At 41.3% G+C, this 18140-nt stretch overlaps 2 protein-coding genes across 3 annotated transcripts, besides 1 other annotated feature; both read left to right on the top strand.

The window, feature by feature from the left end:
- Positions 1–98: 98 nt before the first annotated feature.
- Positions 99–16410, top strand: CG6966 (uncharacterized protein). Of its 2 annotated transcripts, none has more exons than NM_001300404.1 (5): positions 99–863; positions 12251–12611; positions 12829–13429; positions 13498–14284; positions 14347–16410. In NM_001300404.1, exons 1-5 carry the CDS (start codon positions 804–806, stop codon positions 14530–14532), a joined length of 1995 nt encoding a protein of 664 aa, NP_001287333.1. In that variant the 5' UTR covers positions 99–803; the 3' UTR covers positions 14533–16410. The 2 variants fall into 2 exon arrangements, with proteins under 2 accessions (NP_001287333.1, NP_001097796.1); NM_001104326.2 differs by having other exon boundaries at positions 14347–15277.
- Positions 15684–15869: a mobile genetic element.
- Positions 16411–16444: 34 nt separating the features above from the next.
- CG6974 (uncharacterized protein) lies at positions 16445–17200 on the top strand (the record flags this gene model as incomplete). The annotated part of the gene is made up of 1 exon (NM_142157.1): positions 16445–17200. One exon carries the CDS (start codon positions 16445–16447, stop codon positions 17198–17200), a length of 756 nt encoding a protein of 251 aa, NP_650414.1.
- Between the last annotated feature and the right edge of the window lie 940 nt (positions 17201–18140).

The following is an 18140-nucleotide window of genomic DNA, read 5'->3' as shown; positions in this document are numbered from 1 at the left end:
ACTGTAAATACGCCAAGTGTGACCGCAACTTCGCTTCTCAATCAAATCGCCTAACGCGAAAACAAACGGAAAAAAATGACCAGCCACAGCTGAAAAACGGCATTTTATTTTGCAATCGCGGGCGGGACGGTTCAAAACAGCGCGACTCCTCGCGAGCGATTTTAGAGCATCACAATCGATCTGCTTTCCTGGCTGTCGGACGAGTTTTCGAAAAACTCGGGAAGGGATTTGGATTTGTGCTGAATACCATGTTAAATCAAAACGAATCGTAAAAGTGCGCCGTTTGATGCTCTAGTAACCGAATTAGAGAGCTACAATTACAAATCGCCAGCGGGTCGAAGTAGGGAAATGCAATTTTCGTCTTCCTGAGACCGAAAAAGAAAGAAAGCAAAAAAAGAAAAGAAACACGAAAGGCGAATGCAAAGTGCGCAAAAAGATATATGTATGTTTGTATGCAATTCGATTGCCAGGAAGACACGGAAGCAATAAAAAGTACGGGCAAAAACGCAATCGCAATCGTTACACATATTATATGTACATATATTCGCTCGGTTGGAAAGTTCTTTTGTGCAGAAAATTGAAAAACCAAACAACAAATAAATTGCTAGGCAAAAAAGGCAGCAACAGCATCCTCAAGAATCTGAATCTCGCCGCTCTCTTTCACTCTCTCGCTCGTGCCCTCTCTTTCTCTTGACGAAGGCGAAGAAAGAAGCAAAGCAAAGGCGACATAAAATTACCTAAAATCATTATTTTTCAACGTGCTGCTTGCTGTGGCATTTATGCCAAATAACTGAATCACAAAAATGGATTACAAATTCATTGTTTTCAACGCAGCGAGGGACAACAATTTGGCGCAGTTGAAGGTGAGTTTTGAACATATCGTACGCATTGCGAACTGGGGTTCAACAATTTCTCCTGCACACCTGGGCCGTCCAATTGGAAAGTTGCTAGATTCTTATTGTGATTGTTGTTAGAAATCTCAGCTGCTCAGTAAACTCGGCAGCTTATTTAGCCTTGTGACTAATCAATAAAATTCTCTCGCTCACACACACACTCGCGCACTATCGCGGCACACGCACACACACACAAGCTCTCTCCGCTAAGCCGTACACGCGCATGTGTTCCAGCGGTGCTGTTGGGCCGTCATTCGAATCTGGCTTGAAAATAGCCCAATTATGGAAAAATCTAGATTCGACTTACGTTTATTATGCAAGCGTGTGCTTTTAAGAATGATTGCAATTATGGCTAACCTAATGACCTATCTCCTCAGATTTCGTTGATGATGGGCTTCTGAAAGACCATGAAATAGCATAAAAGACCTACCCAAGTGCGCTAACCTTACATACCTTTGTATTTGTACAACCATTATTGCAACATGAGGAGTGTGATAAGAATATTATATTATATTTCTTGTGTTCCAATAGTTTAGAATGCGAAGTGTGGTTTGTTTGCTGACTTGTAAAATTTCCGCTGATTTTTAAAAACAATGCTAGCATAGTTTATCGATCGCCCAGCTAGAATCTAGCTAAATGCGCCGCACCCCCGCAAGACAATAACAAATACATATGTTCGGTCTGGCTGGTGTGCTGGTGGGCGTATTGGATTCGAAACTTTTGCTTGCGACTGCAAGACTTACGAACGAACACACTCTTTGCATAACCAAAGTTCTTGGGCTCGAGCTTGAGCTGTGGCTATGCCTTTGTCTGGCATCCATGTGTGCCATCTATTGAAGCCAAAGGGGCAGCTTGACATTGGCACACACCGCCACCAAATGGAAGCCCGTGCACTTAGCAACGCAACTGCAACTGCCACAGCGACTGGCTGCAATTGGCGCTGTTGCATTGTCCCCCACTTTTGCATTGTTTTGCACTGCGGCTGGTGGGTGTTTATTATTTAGTACGAGCGAGCAGTTTGATTCTAAGCTTAGCACAGCCATATTTTGCATATGTACATATATACTTGGGCCTGGCAGCTCGGAAAATTAGATGTGCATACGCGAATACGTGACATGGAAATGGGTTCGAACGAGGGAAATGCAAATCAGCTGGAATAACTCACTTGGGTGAAAGATTTTCTGTAACATATGTAGAAATGAGCTGCAATTAGGCAACTTCTTGTTGACACGACAATTGGATTAGTCGAAGGTCGCATAAATTAACTGCGTGCATATTTGCATTATATAAAAAGGTTTTGCAATTTATTTGAGTGCTGTTTCCTGTCTTTGTTGGCCTTAATGATTACTAGTGCACTTCAAACTTGCATAGAGAAAGGCGACTTAAATCATGCCATTCTTGTTAGTGAGTAAATAAAAAGTACAAATTATGTAGATTTAAATTTTTAGGTAACCTTATCAGTGAATTGTTTTCACAAAAAACATCTGGTGGGGACAAAGTTTAGGCGCCCATATCAATAATCGTATTAATAAATTCTGTCAAGCGAATGTAGCGTATGTTTTTGTTAATTATAGAATTAATCTATGAAACCTTTGCTTGGTTTTCCAATCTCTTTGCTTTTCACATTTTCCCTGCGCTCATTTTCGATTCATTTCCTTTGGGTTGCTGCCTTATCTTATCGCGTCTCAGACACTCGCCGTTTGTTTGTTATTACATATTTGTGTTGTTTTTGCGGCTTTTACCCAGCTGATGAGTGCTCCAAATGCGTAGCAAGTATTTTTAACCATTTTATGCGAGTGTTGTTTTTGCATTTGGGCCACGTTGCTGCCGCTGCCGCTGCTGAACACGTTAATAACGACGGCGAATTTTAACAGCTGAAATCACGTCGTCAGCGTCGGCGTTTTACTTCCGCGATTGTCACCTGCCGTAGCACTTCGCCCCGTCTCTTTCTCCGTCCATATGCCGCGCTCTCGCTCTCTCTTGCTGTTTCCGTGCCCCCCAGCAACGCCCACAAGCGAACGCACTTTGCTTATTAAAGTTATTATTATGCTGATCGCCGGAGGAACAAAGAGCCTTTCCACTGGCTTTGTTTTTTTTGGCTTCCTTCTGCTTTCCGGCTGCTGTGTTGACAAATATCCTTGAAAGCGTTCAATCACTCCGTTTCGGAAGGCTCGACCCTCTACACTGGAAAAAAAACCACCAATAACCCTAAAGTATTTTGTAATGGCTTAAGTAAGATATGTAAAAGTAAAGAGTTAAAGCAATATAGGTGTAAACCATATAAAAGAACCAAACGCATGTCTCTATTCCGATTATATAGTTTTTAACTTAGTGACCTAGTAATCTAATACATGGCTCAAAAAGCTGGCTTACAATCTTTATGGAAGTGTTATGTTTATAAGGTCGCATTGCCAGCACTTTTATGAGCTTGTTCTGTTCAAAGCTTAGCCCACCCTTATTTGCTCAGTGCATCACGATCTGGATATTCCTGTTCGCTTTCGGTTATTGTTGTTCTCATCAAACTTCCTGACTGACGACGGGGCTCGACCCTGGAAAATATGTCATTCAGTAGGGTGTGAGTTTTCGGACTTCGTCCAAATTGAGGACGAGTGCCCTGTAAATGGAATAAATAAATACGTTGCGATATAAATACATAATGCATACATATGTACATATGTATGTATACGCCGAAGAGTGTGCCCCGAAATAGCATTTTCTGTATGGGCTGCTGCACTCAATGCTCCAAATGCGAATGGGGGAGACGCTATCAGCCTATGGAGCTATGGAGCTGTATGGCTTGTGGGGCTGTGTCGGAGGCAAAGGCAACCTGCTTGGCGGTACGACGTGCAACATGTTCTAGCCTTCGCCCCGTAGAACTGGTTTTTCTTGCTCACCGTTGTTTATGTTTGTTCCAAAAATAAGAAGGCAACCCCCCTCGCCGCCCCAACAACACTCAACTCCCCTGCTTACGGAAAAAAAATAAAATAAAAAAAAAAGTATAAAAAACACCCAAGCGAAGAGTTGAACGCCGTACACGAAGTTGAAGTGCCACTTAAAATTGAGTACACACAACAAAATATTTCTTGATTCTGCTTCTCTTCTCGGTTTCTACTTCACCTTCCTCTTTGACTTTGTTTTCCCCACTTTGTTGGGTCTGCCCACCTATACATATGTATGTATGTATGCATTTACGTGTGATATGGGGCCAGATCGAATGATTGATGAGGTTGAGGGTGGATGATGGATAGGAAAACTAGACCATCTTCGTAGATCTACAGATAAAACGCCTTAAAAGCTGCAGAAACCCATTGTCAAGTATTTGAGAACAATATTAATATATTCGTCTCAAGAAGAGAACTCTCCTTAAAACTGCTGACATATATTAAAAAAAAAAATTGGCATAACTGCCGTTATGAATGTGCTACTACCGCCGAGTAACCCTACATTTTATATAACCTTTACAGACACGTGCCAGTTTTACTTCTCTATAAATTACATAAACATGTCCAAGTGAATTAAAGGTATCAGTCCGGTTTAAAAGCATTTAAATGATAGTATTTCAGCTGCGCCTTACAAACGAGCTTTCAAACTCTAACCTTTGGGCCAGTTTTTAATCAAGAACGGATCTAAGGTTCAATGACTAATTTCCACTGAAAACTGGTTTGAATTAAATTAAGTACTCCTCACCTTAGGAACGCTAGGGTTCAGTGATCTTCAATCGTTTTCTGGCTTTTAAGCTAATGAATTTATATGGCATTTATATATCTGAATTTAGCAGATTTATGTTTAATAAACTTAGTTAACCTTAGTTTCTATGAAACGATAAGTAATTTGAACGATCGCATGCTCATGTCTATCTATTTCTCGAGCACACTACACAATCATTTCGTTTAAAATTGGTCATTATTGATTAACCTTGTAACGATAAGCAATTAACGAATACTGATTAATTATTCTCACTTATGTCTCATTAAACTCGTAGTAGTTGTTGCTTCGCGATGTTTTTAATTACATGCAAACACAGCTAGACAGGTCCATTCGAAATCAAGAAAACCTTTTCGCTCAGCAACACACACTTCAATCAGGCAGCGTTTTTTTTTTTTTTTGAGCGTTTTCAAAACATTTGCCAAGGCACAACATTTAAGATAATTCGATGTACACTTTGTTATTGGTTTTCCGCCTCTTTTCGCTTTTCGTGTTTTTTTTTTTATAGTTTTGGCTTTATGCAAAAACCAAAATAAGGCGAATTTTGAGTTGGTCAACAGCTGTTTCTTTTAAACTTTTTTGGGGTTGAGGTTGATTCTTGTGCTGTGCAATTTACTCGCTTGCCGTTTGGTTGGCGTAACCTCAAAATGCGAAAATGCTGTCAGCTCTTTTTTTTTTTTTTTAGCTTTTATTCGATATTTTTTTTGGGGCTGCGCGGAGTTGGAGCTTTGAATCTTTGAATCTTTGGATCTCAGCTTGGGGACCTGCTTCTTTTCAATTTATTTTTCTCAACTGCTTCTTGATTATTAGCTCTCAATGGTGTGTGTAAGGTCAGAGCCAATCTTGCTGGTTTGCTTTGACTCCGATTCTCTGTGAATGTGAATGTGGATATGGCTTTGGATGTGGATGTGGATGTGGATGGATGTGGATGTGCTCTTTGTCATCCGCTGGCTTTGTGGCCATTGGTCTCTGCTAGTACGAGAATATGTGCACATATGCAAGTACATAGCAGGTGCACTCAGAAAAAAAGAAGGAGCTTAGCCTGTTGTAGGAGCACGAAATTGTTTTTTTGTAGAATTGAATCTATGTATATTGCAAGCACTTTTTTTTCCTTTCAAAAATTCTATAATCATAATTGTTGCCTGGACGAATTCCATCTTTCTGTTTATCACGATCCTATTTTTAGAACTCTTGTTATTAATAAATATGTTTATTGAAACTGATATTTATTATCGATAAACGAACTTTATTTATTTGGAATTTTACAAGGCGAAGCTTAATAGCAGCCAATACATATACGATTTTCTATGTATGCAGTATACATATATGTATGTACTAAACCATCTGAACAACAAATAAACAAGGAAGGGCAATTAACACAGCAACAAAGATAACAACACAATTGAAGCCGAAGAGCGGAATAAGCACATAGTACATAGTAGATACAAAACCCAAGTTTGAACTCAGTGCGTGTTCTGTGTGTACATACATATGTATACATATATGTGATGTATGTGGTGTATATGATGATAGCGTTCATTGGCTTTATCGTGGAGCGTTTTGTTCTCTTTGCTCTTGAATTTAATTTCAGGCCTTTTGTTTTGGTCTCTGCACTGGAAGAAACGGCTTAAGAATTCCTCCGCAGATTGTTTGGCAATCGAGAAACTAACTAAAGCTATTTCCACCCATTTGACCAAATTCGAACACTAAGAATGGTTTTGCAACTTTTGGCGAGCTTTTTGGACGTTATGCAATCGCCATGTAGAGTGAGACTTGGCATTAGGAAGTGCTAAAACAAGTTGCCAAATACTCGAGTAGAACTTTTTAATTAAGCAACACATTTGGCTGGTTAAAAATGATTTCTTATATACAGCCGACTTCGAACAGCTGTTGCATCATAGCAGCTTTAATAAGTAAATAATATGTTATGGCTAATATATTCATAACAGGAGCCTGGCAATTGTTCGGGTAAATAAGCTAGAAAACTTATTCTGTGCAGAGGAACCGTTAAAACCAAATTTAGAGCAACGTTCCAGTCGGAAGCATTCAGAAATCGGTAATAAGACAGCCACTTTGAGTGTCGTAAAATTCGCTGACCTCTTTGGGCCAAAATAAAAATATTTGCCAGCGTACAATAACGAAACAGAGAATATATGTAAATGCAAATAATCATTCAAAAAGCAATTATATTTCTTGAAGGTGACATCCGGATTTGAGGTTTAACAACCCGCGTAATTAACCATGACTGTGAATTGAACAGCCTAGAAACGTAGCCCATTATTATTTCGCTCAGTGCACTTTTATCGCCCATCTCAACTACGAGTACTAACGACGCCAACAAAACTCCACAAGGAGATCGAAAGACAAAGGGGGCAGGTGGTCAATCCCACGATTTATCCAAGTAAATTATAAAAACTAATAATGTATTCAATACCACCCTGAAAAATATGTACAATATTAATATTATTATTATTAAGTAGCTCCATATTTACTTAACATTGTATATATGTACATGTTACTCTGTTTTATTTGGTGTTTATATGTTTTATGATGACTATAAACATCAATATCCTCGTAAATCAGCAGGGTATCGACATTTCGACCCTCCCTCCGTATAATTTCACTTGTATTTGCTATTTTATTTACTATATTGTGATTTCTACGATCCGATCTGTCAAGTTCATCGCACGATTAACTAAAGCAGCAAAATGGAGGAAAGTGCGATTGAAGCCCGTGTCGGTTTCAATAAAAGTGCTTATGAAATGTAATTATAAATCAGAAAAAAATGAGGAAGCGTTTATTCAGTGTTTATGAGTGAGCTCATGTGCTTATCTTTCGAATTCAATCCCCTCTGCTATCTCTCGTCTATCTTTCTGTTTGCCCAGCGAAAGAGGAGCTTCCCCCAGGAGTTCCATCTCCAATCTGCAGCTCCAAACAAGTGTAATTCCATCGATGTGGAAGCGTGTGTCCACTGATAAAGACTGCGGCTTATCGAAATCTGAGGCGCCCCTCTTAAAGTTTCCACGCTTCTCTTAATGCATTAGTATTTTTCCATTTATCCAAACACCCTGAGCCATTCAAGTGACCTTGACCCTGACACTGCCGTTTCAGTTTAGTTCCAATGTGAACCCTTTCATTGAGCCACTTTGGCTTCCATCGCCTCTCGGATGCTCCGTTAAAAGCACCGTTGACCTCAAAGCCCTATGATAATGAGCTGAAGCTGCGGCTGCGCACTCCAATATTGACATCTTCGTATTGCGGCACTGAAAGAAATAAGAGCCTACTTAGCATTGCTATGAATTAAGTGTGCTATTAAAGTCGTTTCGAATTCAACTACGATTATTTTAGGCTTACAAATGGTAAGAGAAAAGTGTGTATTTTCTTTATTTTCCCAAAGAATACTACTGTTTTTTTCCACTGTGCTTTTATGTTTGTGCCGCTTTATCGGCTACTGGTCATTTTGGCTCACTTTGCATTTGTGACTCGAAAAAACTCTGGCTTTTGTCACCCTTGAGCCGACTGCGCAGTCGCGGCTAAGCTAACGAATTAGCCAAACAATTTGAGACAGACGCCGCTTGACTGATTTGAATGCCGGGCCCCAAGAGCCCCAAAATACCAAACATCGTATACTGAGTGCCGAATTTCAAAGCAGTATTCAGTTGAATGGTCGATCGGTCGAACGGCATCCCAAATTGAATTATATTCGAGTGTGATGACCAAGTCTGAAGTCGGCTGAACTTGGAGCTCGGCTGGGCTGTCGTCTACTTGCATATAGTGTCGACATTGAACTCGTTCAATGTCAAAATTATAATAAATTATGCGTGTGCGGTTAAAGGAAGGGGGGGGGGACATGGGGGGTTTCCCCAGGCGGGGGGATGTGGTGAACGGTCAAAGCTGAAAAATTGATCGCACAGCGAAAAACGACCAACTAACAATTCACACAGAGCAGCAGAAAAGTATGAAACTTCACTAGCTTGATGGCAACAACAATGGAAAGTTGTTTATTGTTTATTACACGGAAACGAACAATTTGTTGTTGCTCGCTTGTTCGTGTTGTTGGCTCCATTTAATAGCGCTGTTTAGGCCGTTTTTCGCTTGACATTTGTGCATAGCGGTAAATGGCATAGCTCAAGGTGTTTCCACTCTCGTTTTGAATTTCGAGAACAAACAACATGTGAAACGCTCGAAAAACAGCTGATTGCCTTGGGAAAACGCTGTTGTGAACATTTCCCCAATTTGCCAAACAATCCAAGGAACACAGACGGCAAATTAAAAACAAATTTATTTCCACAATTTGTGGAAGTGAAATTTTCTCATTGCTTTTTTTTTTTTTGCGTTTCTGTTTTTCCTTTCTGGCGCGAGTTAAATTATATGGATATTAAAACATAAATTAAATCGGACCGCTGCATTCGGACTTTTAGCATATTTGCTTGGCAATTCATTCATCTTCATTGCGGGGGAACTTTTCGGCTTTGGGAATTTCTCCGTTGAGTCTGGGCAAATGAACGAAATTAAGTGGAAAAACAAACAGGAGTTTCTTAAGAGAATCGCAAATGCCAATTTTGTGGTATTTAAACTATGGCAAATGCGGTTAAAATGGGAATTACACGCATGTGTCAAATTAGACAAGTGGCTACTGGGCATAAATTGTGGCTTAAATTAAATATTGATATTAGATTATTGCTTGACTGACTACATCATTGGATAGTCTCGGATTAATACTTATGTATGTCAACAGAGAGACTGCGGATTTAATGGTTCTTTATTGCAAGGCAAATTGTTTGCTATTGAATTAGACATTTATCTGTTGATAAATATTCATGGCAGTCGCCTCTTGATTGTTGCAAATTCTGAACCCAGAAGTGCATATTTAAATTTCGAACATGCTTTTTTTTTGAATGTGTTTACATTTCTTTGAATGTGTTTACATGTGTATCTTCTCAGTCGACAATCCATCCGCCGGGGCATTCCCACTGTCACTTGCCATTCGATCACTTAGCATAATTACGTAAACGCAATGAGACATTTAGCATGTGAAGAGTTTCCCATAATTTCGGATCAATTTCTTGATTGGATTTCCTTCCATATCTGCGCCGGGGTCACATCCATTATAGCATAATGTGGAGCGACCTGAGCACGATTGATTGATTTTCCTACACTGCTACCTTACAACCTGCCACGCCGCCATCCCCATCCCTCTGCAAACCGCCCACAATTCACGTGCCACTGGCTTTCTGTGCCACACGGCCTGCCCCGTTTTACCATTTTCAGTTTGACTTTTCATTTCGTTTAAAGCTTTTTCGGCTTCGGACCTCAACAACAAGGTTAAATAATGGCCAAAAAGGAAGCTATAGAGAGCGAAAAGGTAGAGGAAAAACAGCATGAGTAATTTGTCTGCCATTGGGCTAAATAAAGTCATTTTCAAGGTGCCATCCTGGGTGAAACATAATTACTGCGTTCTTTAAATTGTCTAAAAATCAATATACTGTTGTTATCAAGTTCATCAGAACTCAAAAGTGCCACACTTCTTATTGTTAATTGTTTATTTTTCTAACAAGTGGTTAAGTCAACAGTGAAAACAACCAGGAAGCTTCTGTTTTTTTGAGCGAGCTAAAGTAATAACTTATATAGATTAAATCTAACAACTTGAAGATGTTTTGCGAGTGGAAGACTGACTACTACCAATGTTGCTACGATATTACCCCACTTGGAACCCCCATATCACTCAGACACAATGCTGATTCACGGCTGTCAGAGTGGCAATCATGATTGATCAAAAGGCGGAAAAGCAGCAAACAGCTGCTGATGATCAACTTTTGCCTCGGGTGCGAAAGCGAAAAGTTCAGTAGCCAATGAAATGAAATTAAATGGAATCGACAATGACGCGACGCTGTAACATAAATAAATATACTTTAGCTTTTGCTTTCGCACCGAATTAAATGCAAAATTAATGCGTAATTTGCATTGTTCAATTCGCTGGCGCACACTTGCACATATGTTGTTGTGCCGCAAATGCTTCCCAATAATCTGTATTTTGAAAATACATACGTTTTCCGCCTAATAGTCGTGCCAAAAATGTTTCTTAATTTGTATTTTCTCAAGCTTTCTCTGGTTCTTTTATTGGTTTAAATGCTATTTTTTCCTTGTCACGCGCACGAGGCGTTGATTGCCGCCGGGCGGGCGGAGGGGATTTTCGGGGGGGTCTTAAGGGGGCCAAAACAAAGAATTCCGCTGTCTGGTGACGATACCAACAATATCGACACAAGGCGAATTGGCCAAGAGCGCGGTTCTCTTCGCAAAAAGTAGGAAGCGATTTCCTGTTGACCGAAATTGTTAGGAAAAAGGTTGGTAAGAGTATTCTAATGCAGAGAGAATAAATCTTTAGACAATACTACATGAAATGTTTACTATTATAATATTAAAACATAAAGGGTTTTTCAATACTAGCAAAATTAGAGCCTTATAGCTGCTTCATGCAAATGCGTTTTAAAATAAATACGTGATGTTATTTCTATTTTGTTGTCTTCGAATCGTTGACATCGTCGAACTTTCTAGGTTGTACTGTAGCTAAAGAGCCGTGCGGCATTCACAAGGTCTTTCGATGCCATTCCCCCCATCCCCTCCTATTTTCCTTTTTGCCAGCATCTCTTAACTTGGCTACCTCGCTTTGTTTTTATTTAGTTTTTGGTTCTGAGCAGACTGATGAGGTGTTTTTTTTATTTTGTGGGCGATATTTAGGGGGTGATTTTTAGGTGACACAGACATATGAAGGAAAACTAAAATTGAGTCAGATAGGTGGAAAATACTATTGTCTCAACGGATTGATGAGCTACAGCCAGGGATTTCAGCAAATGCGTTTTACTTCCCTAATAAGCTGGGTTACAAACTTTTTTAAATGTTATATTATATTTCTTTTTTTTTACCCAGTTTTCCTGAGTAGGATTATGGAAATGATTTGAATAATTATAAATAGAATTGATTGGAACTTTGTTGTTGATTCCTTAGTGCTTTAATATATTCGCCTTAGCCAATGTGGCGACCATTCCATCCCACCGCCTACCACCCACCGCACCCCCTGCCCACCTCTATCCATCCATTTTGCACGCGCTGGCAAACAACATAATTAGCATACTATAAAACAAAAACGAAACACGTTTGACATAAATGAATTTCAATTTCAAATTGGCATGGGACGCAATGCGGCCGCTACACAATAAAAATCATCAGCAACTGTGACTGGTGCTATACTATATTCCCCAGCTGATTTCTGGCTATATCTCCACGACTTACCCACCCATTTGTGGTATCCATTGCCCAGGTGGTCTGAGTTTTTTCACGCTGTCAGCGATTCGCTTTGTTCGTCATCAATTTGTTTGAAAGCACCCATAATTATTATCGCCTTTCTATTGATTAAAAACAAATATTATCTAATTGGAATTTTTGTGTGATTTGGTAACTATCAGAGTGGAAAATAGCTAATGATATGAGCTGGATTGGTATGGAATATAATCCAAATCTAGATATTTTATAAATTGTCAGTAATAATCGCGTTTATAACGTAGTTCAGAATGGCGAATGATTGCTAAAAAAAAAACTTGACTTATATTTGAAATATCTTACTAAATATGCACCGTTTCTCTACTATTTTTTAGGCCACCCTTTACAACAAAAGCTCCGTCGAAGTGGGCAGCCTGATATCGGCGAAAGTGAACGGAGCCACCCCGCTGGTCATCTCCTGCCGCAATGGCCACTACGACATTGTAGAATACCTATTGACAAAATGTCGGGCCAACGTGGAGCAGGTGGGATCGGTCAGTTTCGACGGGGAACCAATAGAGGATGCCCCACCGCTGTGGTGCGCTGCGGCCGCTGGCCACCTGGGCATCGTAAAGATGCTCGTCCGCCGAGGGGCGAATGTGAACAGTACCACCAGGACGAATTCCACACCGCTGCGAGCTGCCTGCTTCGATGGACACTACGAGATCGTCAAGTACCTGGTACACCATGGAGCAGGTAACTACTTTGTATTACTGCTTACTAAGAAGGTGCACCAATCTTCCAGCTATTACTTCTTCATTTAATCTTAATTCGTTATATAACATACTACACAAATCTAGTTTGTGTATATTCTATTTAAATATAAAGGTCTTATAAAAATAATAACTGGAACTGGTTTTGTTAGTTTTGCCTCTTGATGATATACGTGCTAATTGTTTGTCTAATTCCACAGACTTTGAGGTGGCGAACCGTCACGGCCACACCTGCTTGATGATCGCCTGCTACAAGGGTCACTTCCGCATCGCCCAGTATCTGCTCTCCCTGAACGCCGATGTGAACCGCTGCAGCGTTAAGGGCAACACGGCACTGCACGACTGCGCCGAGTCGGGCTCCTTGCAGATCCTCCAGTTGCTGCTCAAGCACGGCGCCACCATGGACGTGGACTATTACGGAATGACTCCGCTGCTGGCGGCCAGTGTCACCGGTCACATGCCCATCGTGGAGCACTTAATCACTTTGCCCTGTGTGAGCAGGGAATCGAGGATTCATGCTTTGGAACTGCTAGGTGCCACGTATGTGGACCGAAAGCGGGACATGGCAGCGGCACTAAACCTGTGGCGTCGAGCGCTCGAGGAGCGTGCCGTGGAGCCACCGCTGGAGAAAAAGGTTCAGGAACCAGTGCCGGCATATGAGATGGTTCGCGAGGTAACCAGCGTGGAGGAGCTGGAGGAGATGGTTTTGGATCCTGATGAGATGCGAATGCAGGCTCTGGTCATTCGGCAGCGCATTCTCGGACCCACCCATCCGGACACCAGCTACTACATTCGATTTAGGTGAGTTAAATATATAAGTGCATTTCTCAATTGCGTTATCTAATCACCTTTTTTTTTTATCGATTTAGGGGCGCTCACTATGCGGACGCTGGTCGCTTTGACCGCTGCATCGAACTGTGGTCCTATGCGCTCACCATGCAGCAGAAGATTCTACAGCCACTCAGCCCAATGACGCAGTCCTCGCTGCTGTCCTTCGCGGAGCTGTTCAGCTTTATGCTGGTTGAGGCGGGTCGCTTGCTGCCGAGAGGTCGAGTGGTTCCGCCGATCGAGCCCGACAGCATGCTGACGATATTCTACAAGGCGGTCAAAGAGGTTGAGCGTGGACTGGCTTTCACGTTGGAACAGCAGAAGGACCAGCAGCATCCGCAGAAACAGCTGCCAGCAGCTGACAAATCGCCATCCTGTTCGGCTTCCTCATCCGCATCTTCCTCCTCCTCAACGACGCTGCTTTCGGCGCATCAGCACGATTGTAATCACGATCCCAATGCCCTGAGTCGCACCATGATAAGTGCCATTCACATAGGCTGTCTGCTGAGCTCCCTGCTAGACACAGACGCCCTGAGCCCAGAGATGCGTCGCCAGGTGATGGGGGCGCTGTACCGTCTGAATCGCTTGAAGGTGCGCGTAAGGTTCGATCGCACCGCCTTGCACTACGCCTGCTATCGGGAGGGCACGCTGGCCGGCCGCTATCCCTCATGCCAGTTCCCCTCGGTGACGCTGGCGAAGGCCTTGCTGGAGGTGGGAGCTGACCCAAATGCCATCGACGAAGCGGGCAATACGCCACTCCATTTGGCTACCATGCAGCCCTATGTGGAGCCCCTGTCGCACATCCTGCTCGAGGGCGGAGCGCATTTGGTGAGTATGGTATCGAGGGCAGTCCCGTTGACCTTACTAATGTGATTCTCTCCTTCTAAAAGGACACCAAAAACTATGCTGGCGAGACGTTTGAGAGTCTGCTGGCACCCACGCCCATGCATAAGATCATCGACCCAATGAAGTACACAACGCTGGCGTGTTTGGCCGCGAGGACGATCAAGAAGCATGACATTCGCTACGAGGGAACCGTACCAGCCACACTGTACGAGTTCATCGAGCTGCACTAGAGACGAGGATCGGGACGAGGACTGGACGAGAGTCAAGCACTCAATTCACTCAATCACTCAATTGATCACTAGATGAAGCAATCGATCAACAGCCTGCCCGCCCGCCATCCATAACATATTATCTAATACTACTATGACTACCGTCTATTTACTGTATAATTAGAGATGGAGAGAGAGTTCGAAACTATGCTGAATGATGAATGATGATATGGACGAGATCGTTACTAACGACTGGAAACTGATTTGTGATGTTAGCAAGCGAAGTGCCTGAATCGACGGATCAGGACGATAACTACTACAACTGACAACGATAACAAAACAGAAGCCAATAAAAGGAAATCAGGCAGACAACCGAAGCAACGCGATGAAATGTTCTAGAAGAGATGATTTGCTGTCTTTGAATTTTGCTTGCGAAATGTTTTGAAACTTTCTTTAATATGTGTTCTTGCTACAACATTTTGTATGACTTATCATTAATAGAATATTGTATGTACTTGTACTATATGACCAAAAGCCTGGGCGTGATTGAGCAGCTTAATTTTAATTATCCTGGCATCAAGCCGACTCCTCAACGCTGCAGCAATCACGCCCAAGCCACGGAAAATCCAAAAACCAGAATACCTAAAAAAAAAACAAACAAAAAATTATTACCGGCCACCATACACAACTCACGACTTAGTGATGCGTTTGTTTATAAACGAGAAAACGAAGTTTTGGAAATATACAAATTGTAATTAACAACAATAATCAACTATTGGTTTATACCTGGAATTAAACATACTAACTCCCAAGCAACATAGCACCGACTTAAAGAACCCAAATGCAAAACCTTAATGTATGGTATCTACGTATGCAAATGTGTAATATCAGCTAATTCTGATCACAGGAATACTTTGATTTATGTACTTGCAGAGTTTTTGCTTATCAAATGAGTTTTAGCTGCAGCGCCATCGAATTGCCTGACAAAGTACATTGGTGTCTAGAAAAATATATATATTTCAAAAGCTGAAAGTATTTAATATATTAAAGTTTTGTATAACTGGATAAAAAGGTACTTGTATGTACATTCGCTGAGTTCACATTAAATCACATATTAGCAAATAAGGGCTTCTTTGAGTTGCAAATCATCGTTCAAGTGCAGTTTCAAATTACAGTATAATTCGCTTAGCTGCCTCGAGTACTTTGCACAATGCCTCGATGCAGGTAACTTAAAAATGCAGCTAACTTAATTTTTTTTTTTCTATTTTCTATTTTCTATTCACACAAAAAAATGGAAAAATAATGCAGATATCTTGCCGATGCAGCTAACTATCGATGCAGCTAAGCGAATTATACTGTATTAGTTATTAGGTAATCGAATTTCGCCATTTTAGCTCTAGAACAGCTGAAAATACACATTTTAAAGGGTAGTCAAAAGTAATTGTGGGATGGCTATTAACTTGGCCAACGTTTCAACAGTAAAATATGTGCATGTGTCTAGCCACCAATGTGTTCTGAAATGCAATTCGATGTGCATTCATTAGGCTTATGCAAACGTATAATTATTGTATCTATGCTAAGCACTACAAACTTGGCTCCATGGAAAAGAAGGTGGTATATGTGTAGCTCCAATCTGGAATTGTGTTTAGCTAACTACACTGCAATTTTTTAATTGGATCATGTAAAGTTTTTAAAATTCTCGTTTCGATGTTGTAAAGAAAATGTAATCATTTAAAAAGGGTACATTCAAAAACAAAGTTCACGTTTGTGCTAGGGAAAGTATTTTTTTTTTGCCTGTACTTGATTTGTCCGTGTATGTATGTAAAACCTTAATATAAAGAATATTTTCGAGACAGAAATAAAACTGATAACTATTTTAATTAAATGACTATAAAAGCGGGTTGGCATTTGAAGTTTGGTCATAGCTATAGAAATGTTCCTTAAAGCTGTTCGGTATTTGCTTTTGGCGGGGATTTTTGCACCCAATCTGGTGGCGTCCGAAGGAATTGAGTCCTACGAGAACTACTACAACGAGATACATATTGATGACGAGCAGGCGGAGGCCAAAACCCGAAATGCATTGACTTCTCCACTCCAACGTTGGCCAGGCAATAAGATATTGTACCGCATATCTACGGACTACAGTGAACAGGAGGTAGCCAATGTGCGGACAGCAATGTCAAGTTTTGGCGAGCAAACCTGTGTGCAGTTCGAAGAGATCGAAGGAGCTCCGCCCGCAGGCAAACGATATGTGTCCTTCAAGAAGTCGCCCAATATGTGTGGCACTCGAGTGGGCTATCAACCTCTGTCCTTTGGTCCGCACGAAGTTGTCCTTAACGAGAAATGCCTCACTATGCCGGCTGTAATTCAACACGAAACCCTTCACCTGCTGGGCCTTTTCCACGAGCAGAGTCGTCCCGATCGCGATGAGTACGTGCAAATCGACTACGACAATATCCCGAGGAAATACTGGTCGCAGTTCATGGCCATGGATCAGACAACCACCTTCAATGTTCCATACGATTACGAGAGCGTTATGCACTATTCGAAGAACGCCTTCGCCAAGGATCCCTCAAAGCCAACAATTCGTGCCCTAATCGGTGGTAAGGCTGTGGAGAGGGAAATGGGTCAGGTGCGAGGACCTTCCGAAGGGGATTGGACCAAAATTCGTTTGATGTACAAGTGCTAGAGTGGAGGAAGAATTCTGCGAGGACTAGGATTGGTTAATAAATATGTTGCGTTCTAAAGTGGATGTGTTTAAATGGAATGGTTTAATATGCAAACTTTCAGACCGATTGCATGGTTTTTCAATCTTTTATGGCTTTTCATTTAAGTCTATCACTAAGTCATTTAAGCCCCACCCACCCGAAAAGTGCTACCCGTTTAATGCTACCCAATCATTCAGTGTCCGTTAACTGGAAAAACGTTTTTCCAGCCTCTTGAAAATGGGTAGCCCCGCTCGAACATAAAGGAAATCCAAATCCAAGCCCAAGGCGAATGCATTTGATTTCACAGAAGTGCAAGTGTAAGTGTCAGTTAACTTTGAAGCAGACTAAGGAGCAGTTGGGGAAGAAAGCGGGGCTTCTCAATGCTGAATGGGGTCTGCCGTGGATTGGGCATGAGTCCAAACGACTGGGCAGCAAACAATCCGAATCCCTGGCACTTAATGTGCACTAAGTGCTTAAGAAGGCCGAGTGTCTGGAGCTGCCTATTAGAAGTCTCTCACTCCCCTGGCCAGTAACCACCCACTTTGGATCAGGATACCATTTCATGGATAGCAATTGCGGAATTTAAATAACCTTTTTAAATCCCTGACAGCTTTGCAAAAATCGAATTGTACGAGTTAAAGAATCAACCAAGCAAGAAGAAATTTTCATCTGCTTAAATTTAAAGAATATATCTTTGCTATAAAGAATCCAATTATTTTGACATGAATTATCTTATATGCCCAGATAGAAATAATATTTACTGAAATGTGACGAATATTATTTAATAGCTTTGACCTTTAAAGAAAACTGTCAGAAAACAAACCAATAAAAGCTAATAAATGTGCCGCATGGTAGTAAGAGAGTATTCCTGTATCTCCACTAATAATTTAGCAACAACATACAACGAATGTGTAAATGTTT

The sequence above is a fragment of the Drosophila melanogaster genome, chromosome 3R, assembly GCF_000001215.4.
Source record: "Drosophila melanogaster chromosome 3R".
In the NCBI taxonomy this organism is placed as follows: domain Eukaryota; kingdom Metazoa; phylum Arthropoda; class Insecta; order Diptera; family Drosophilidae; genus Drosophila; species Drosophila melanogaster.
The sequence above is the reverse complement of the archived record's forward strand: the minus strand, read 5'-3'. Positions and strand labels throughout refer to the sequence as shown.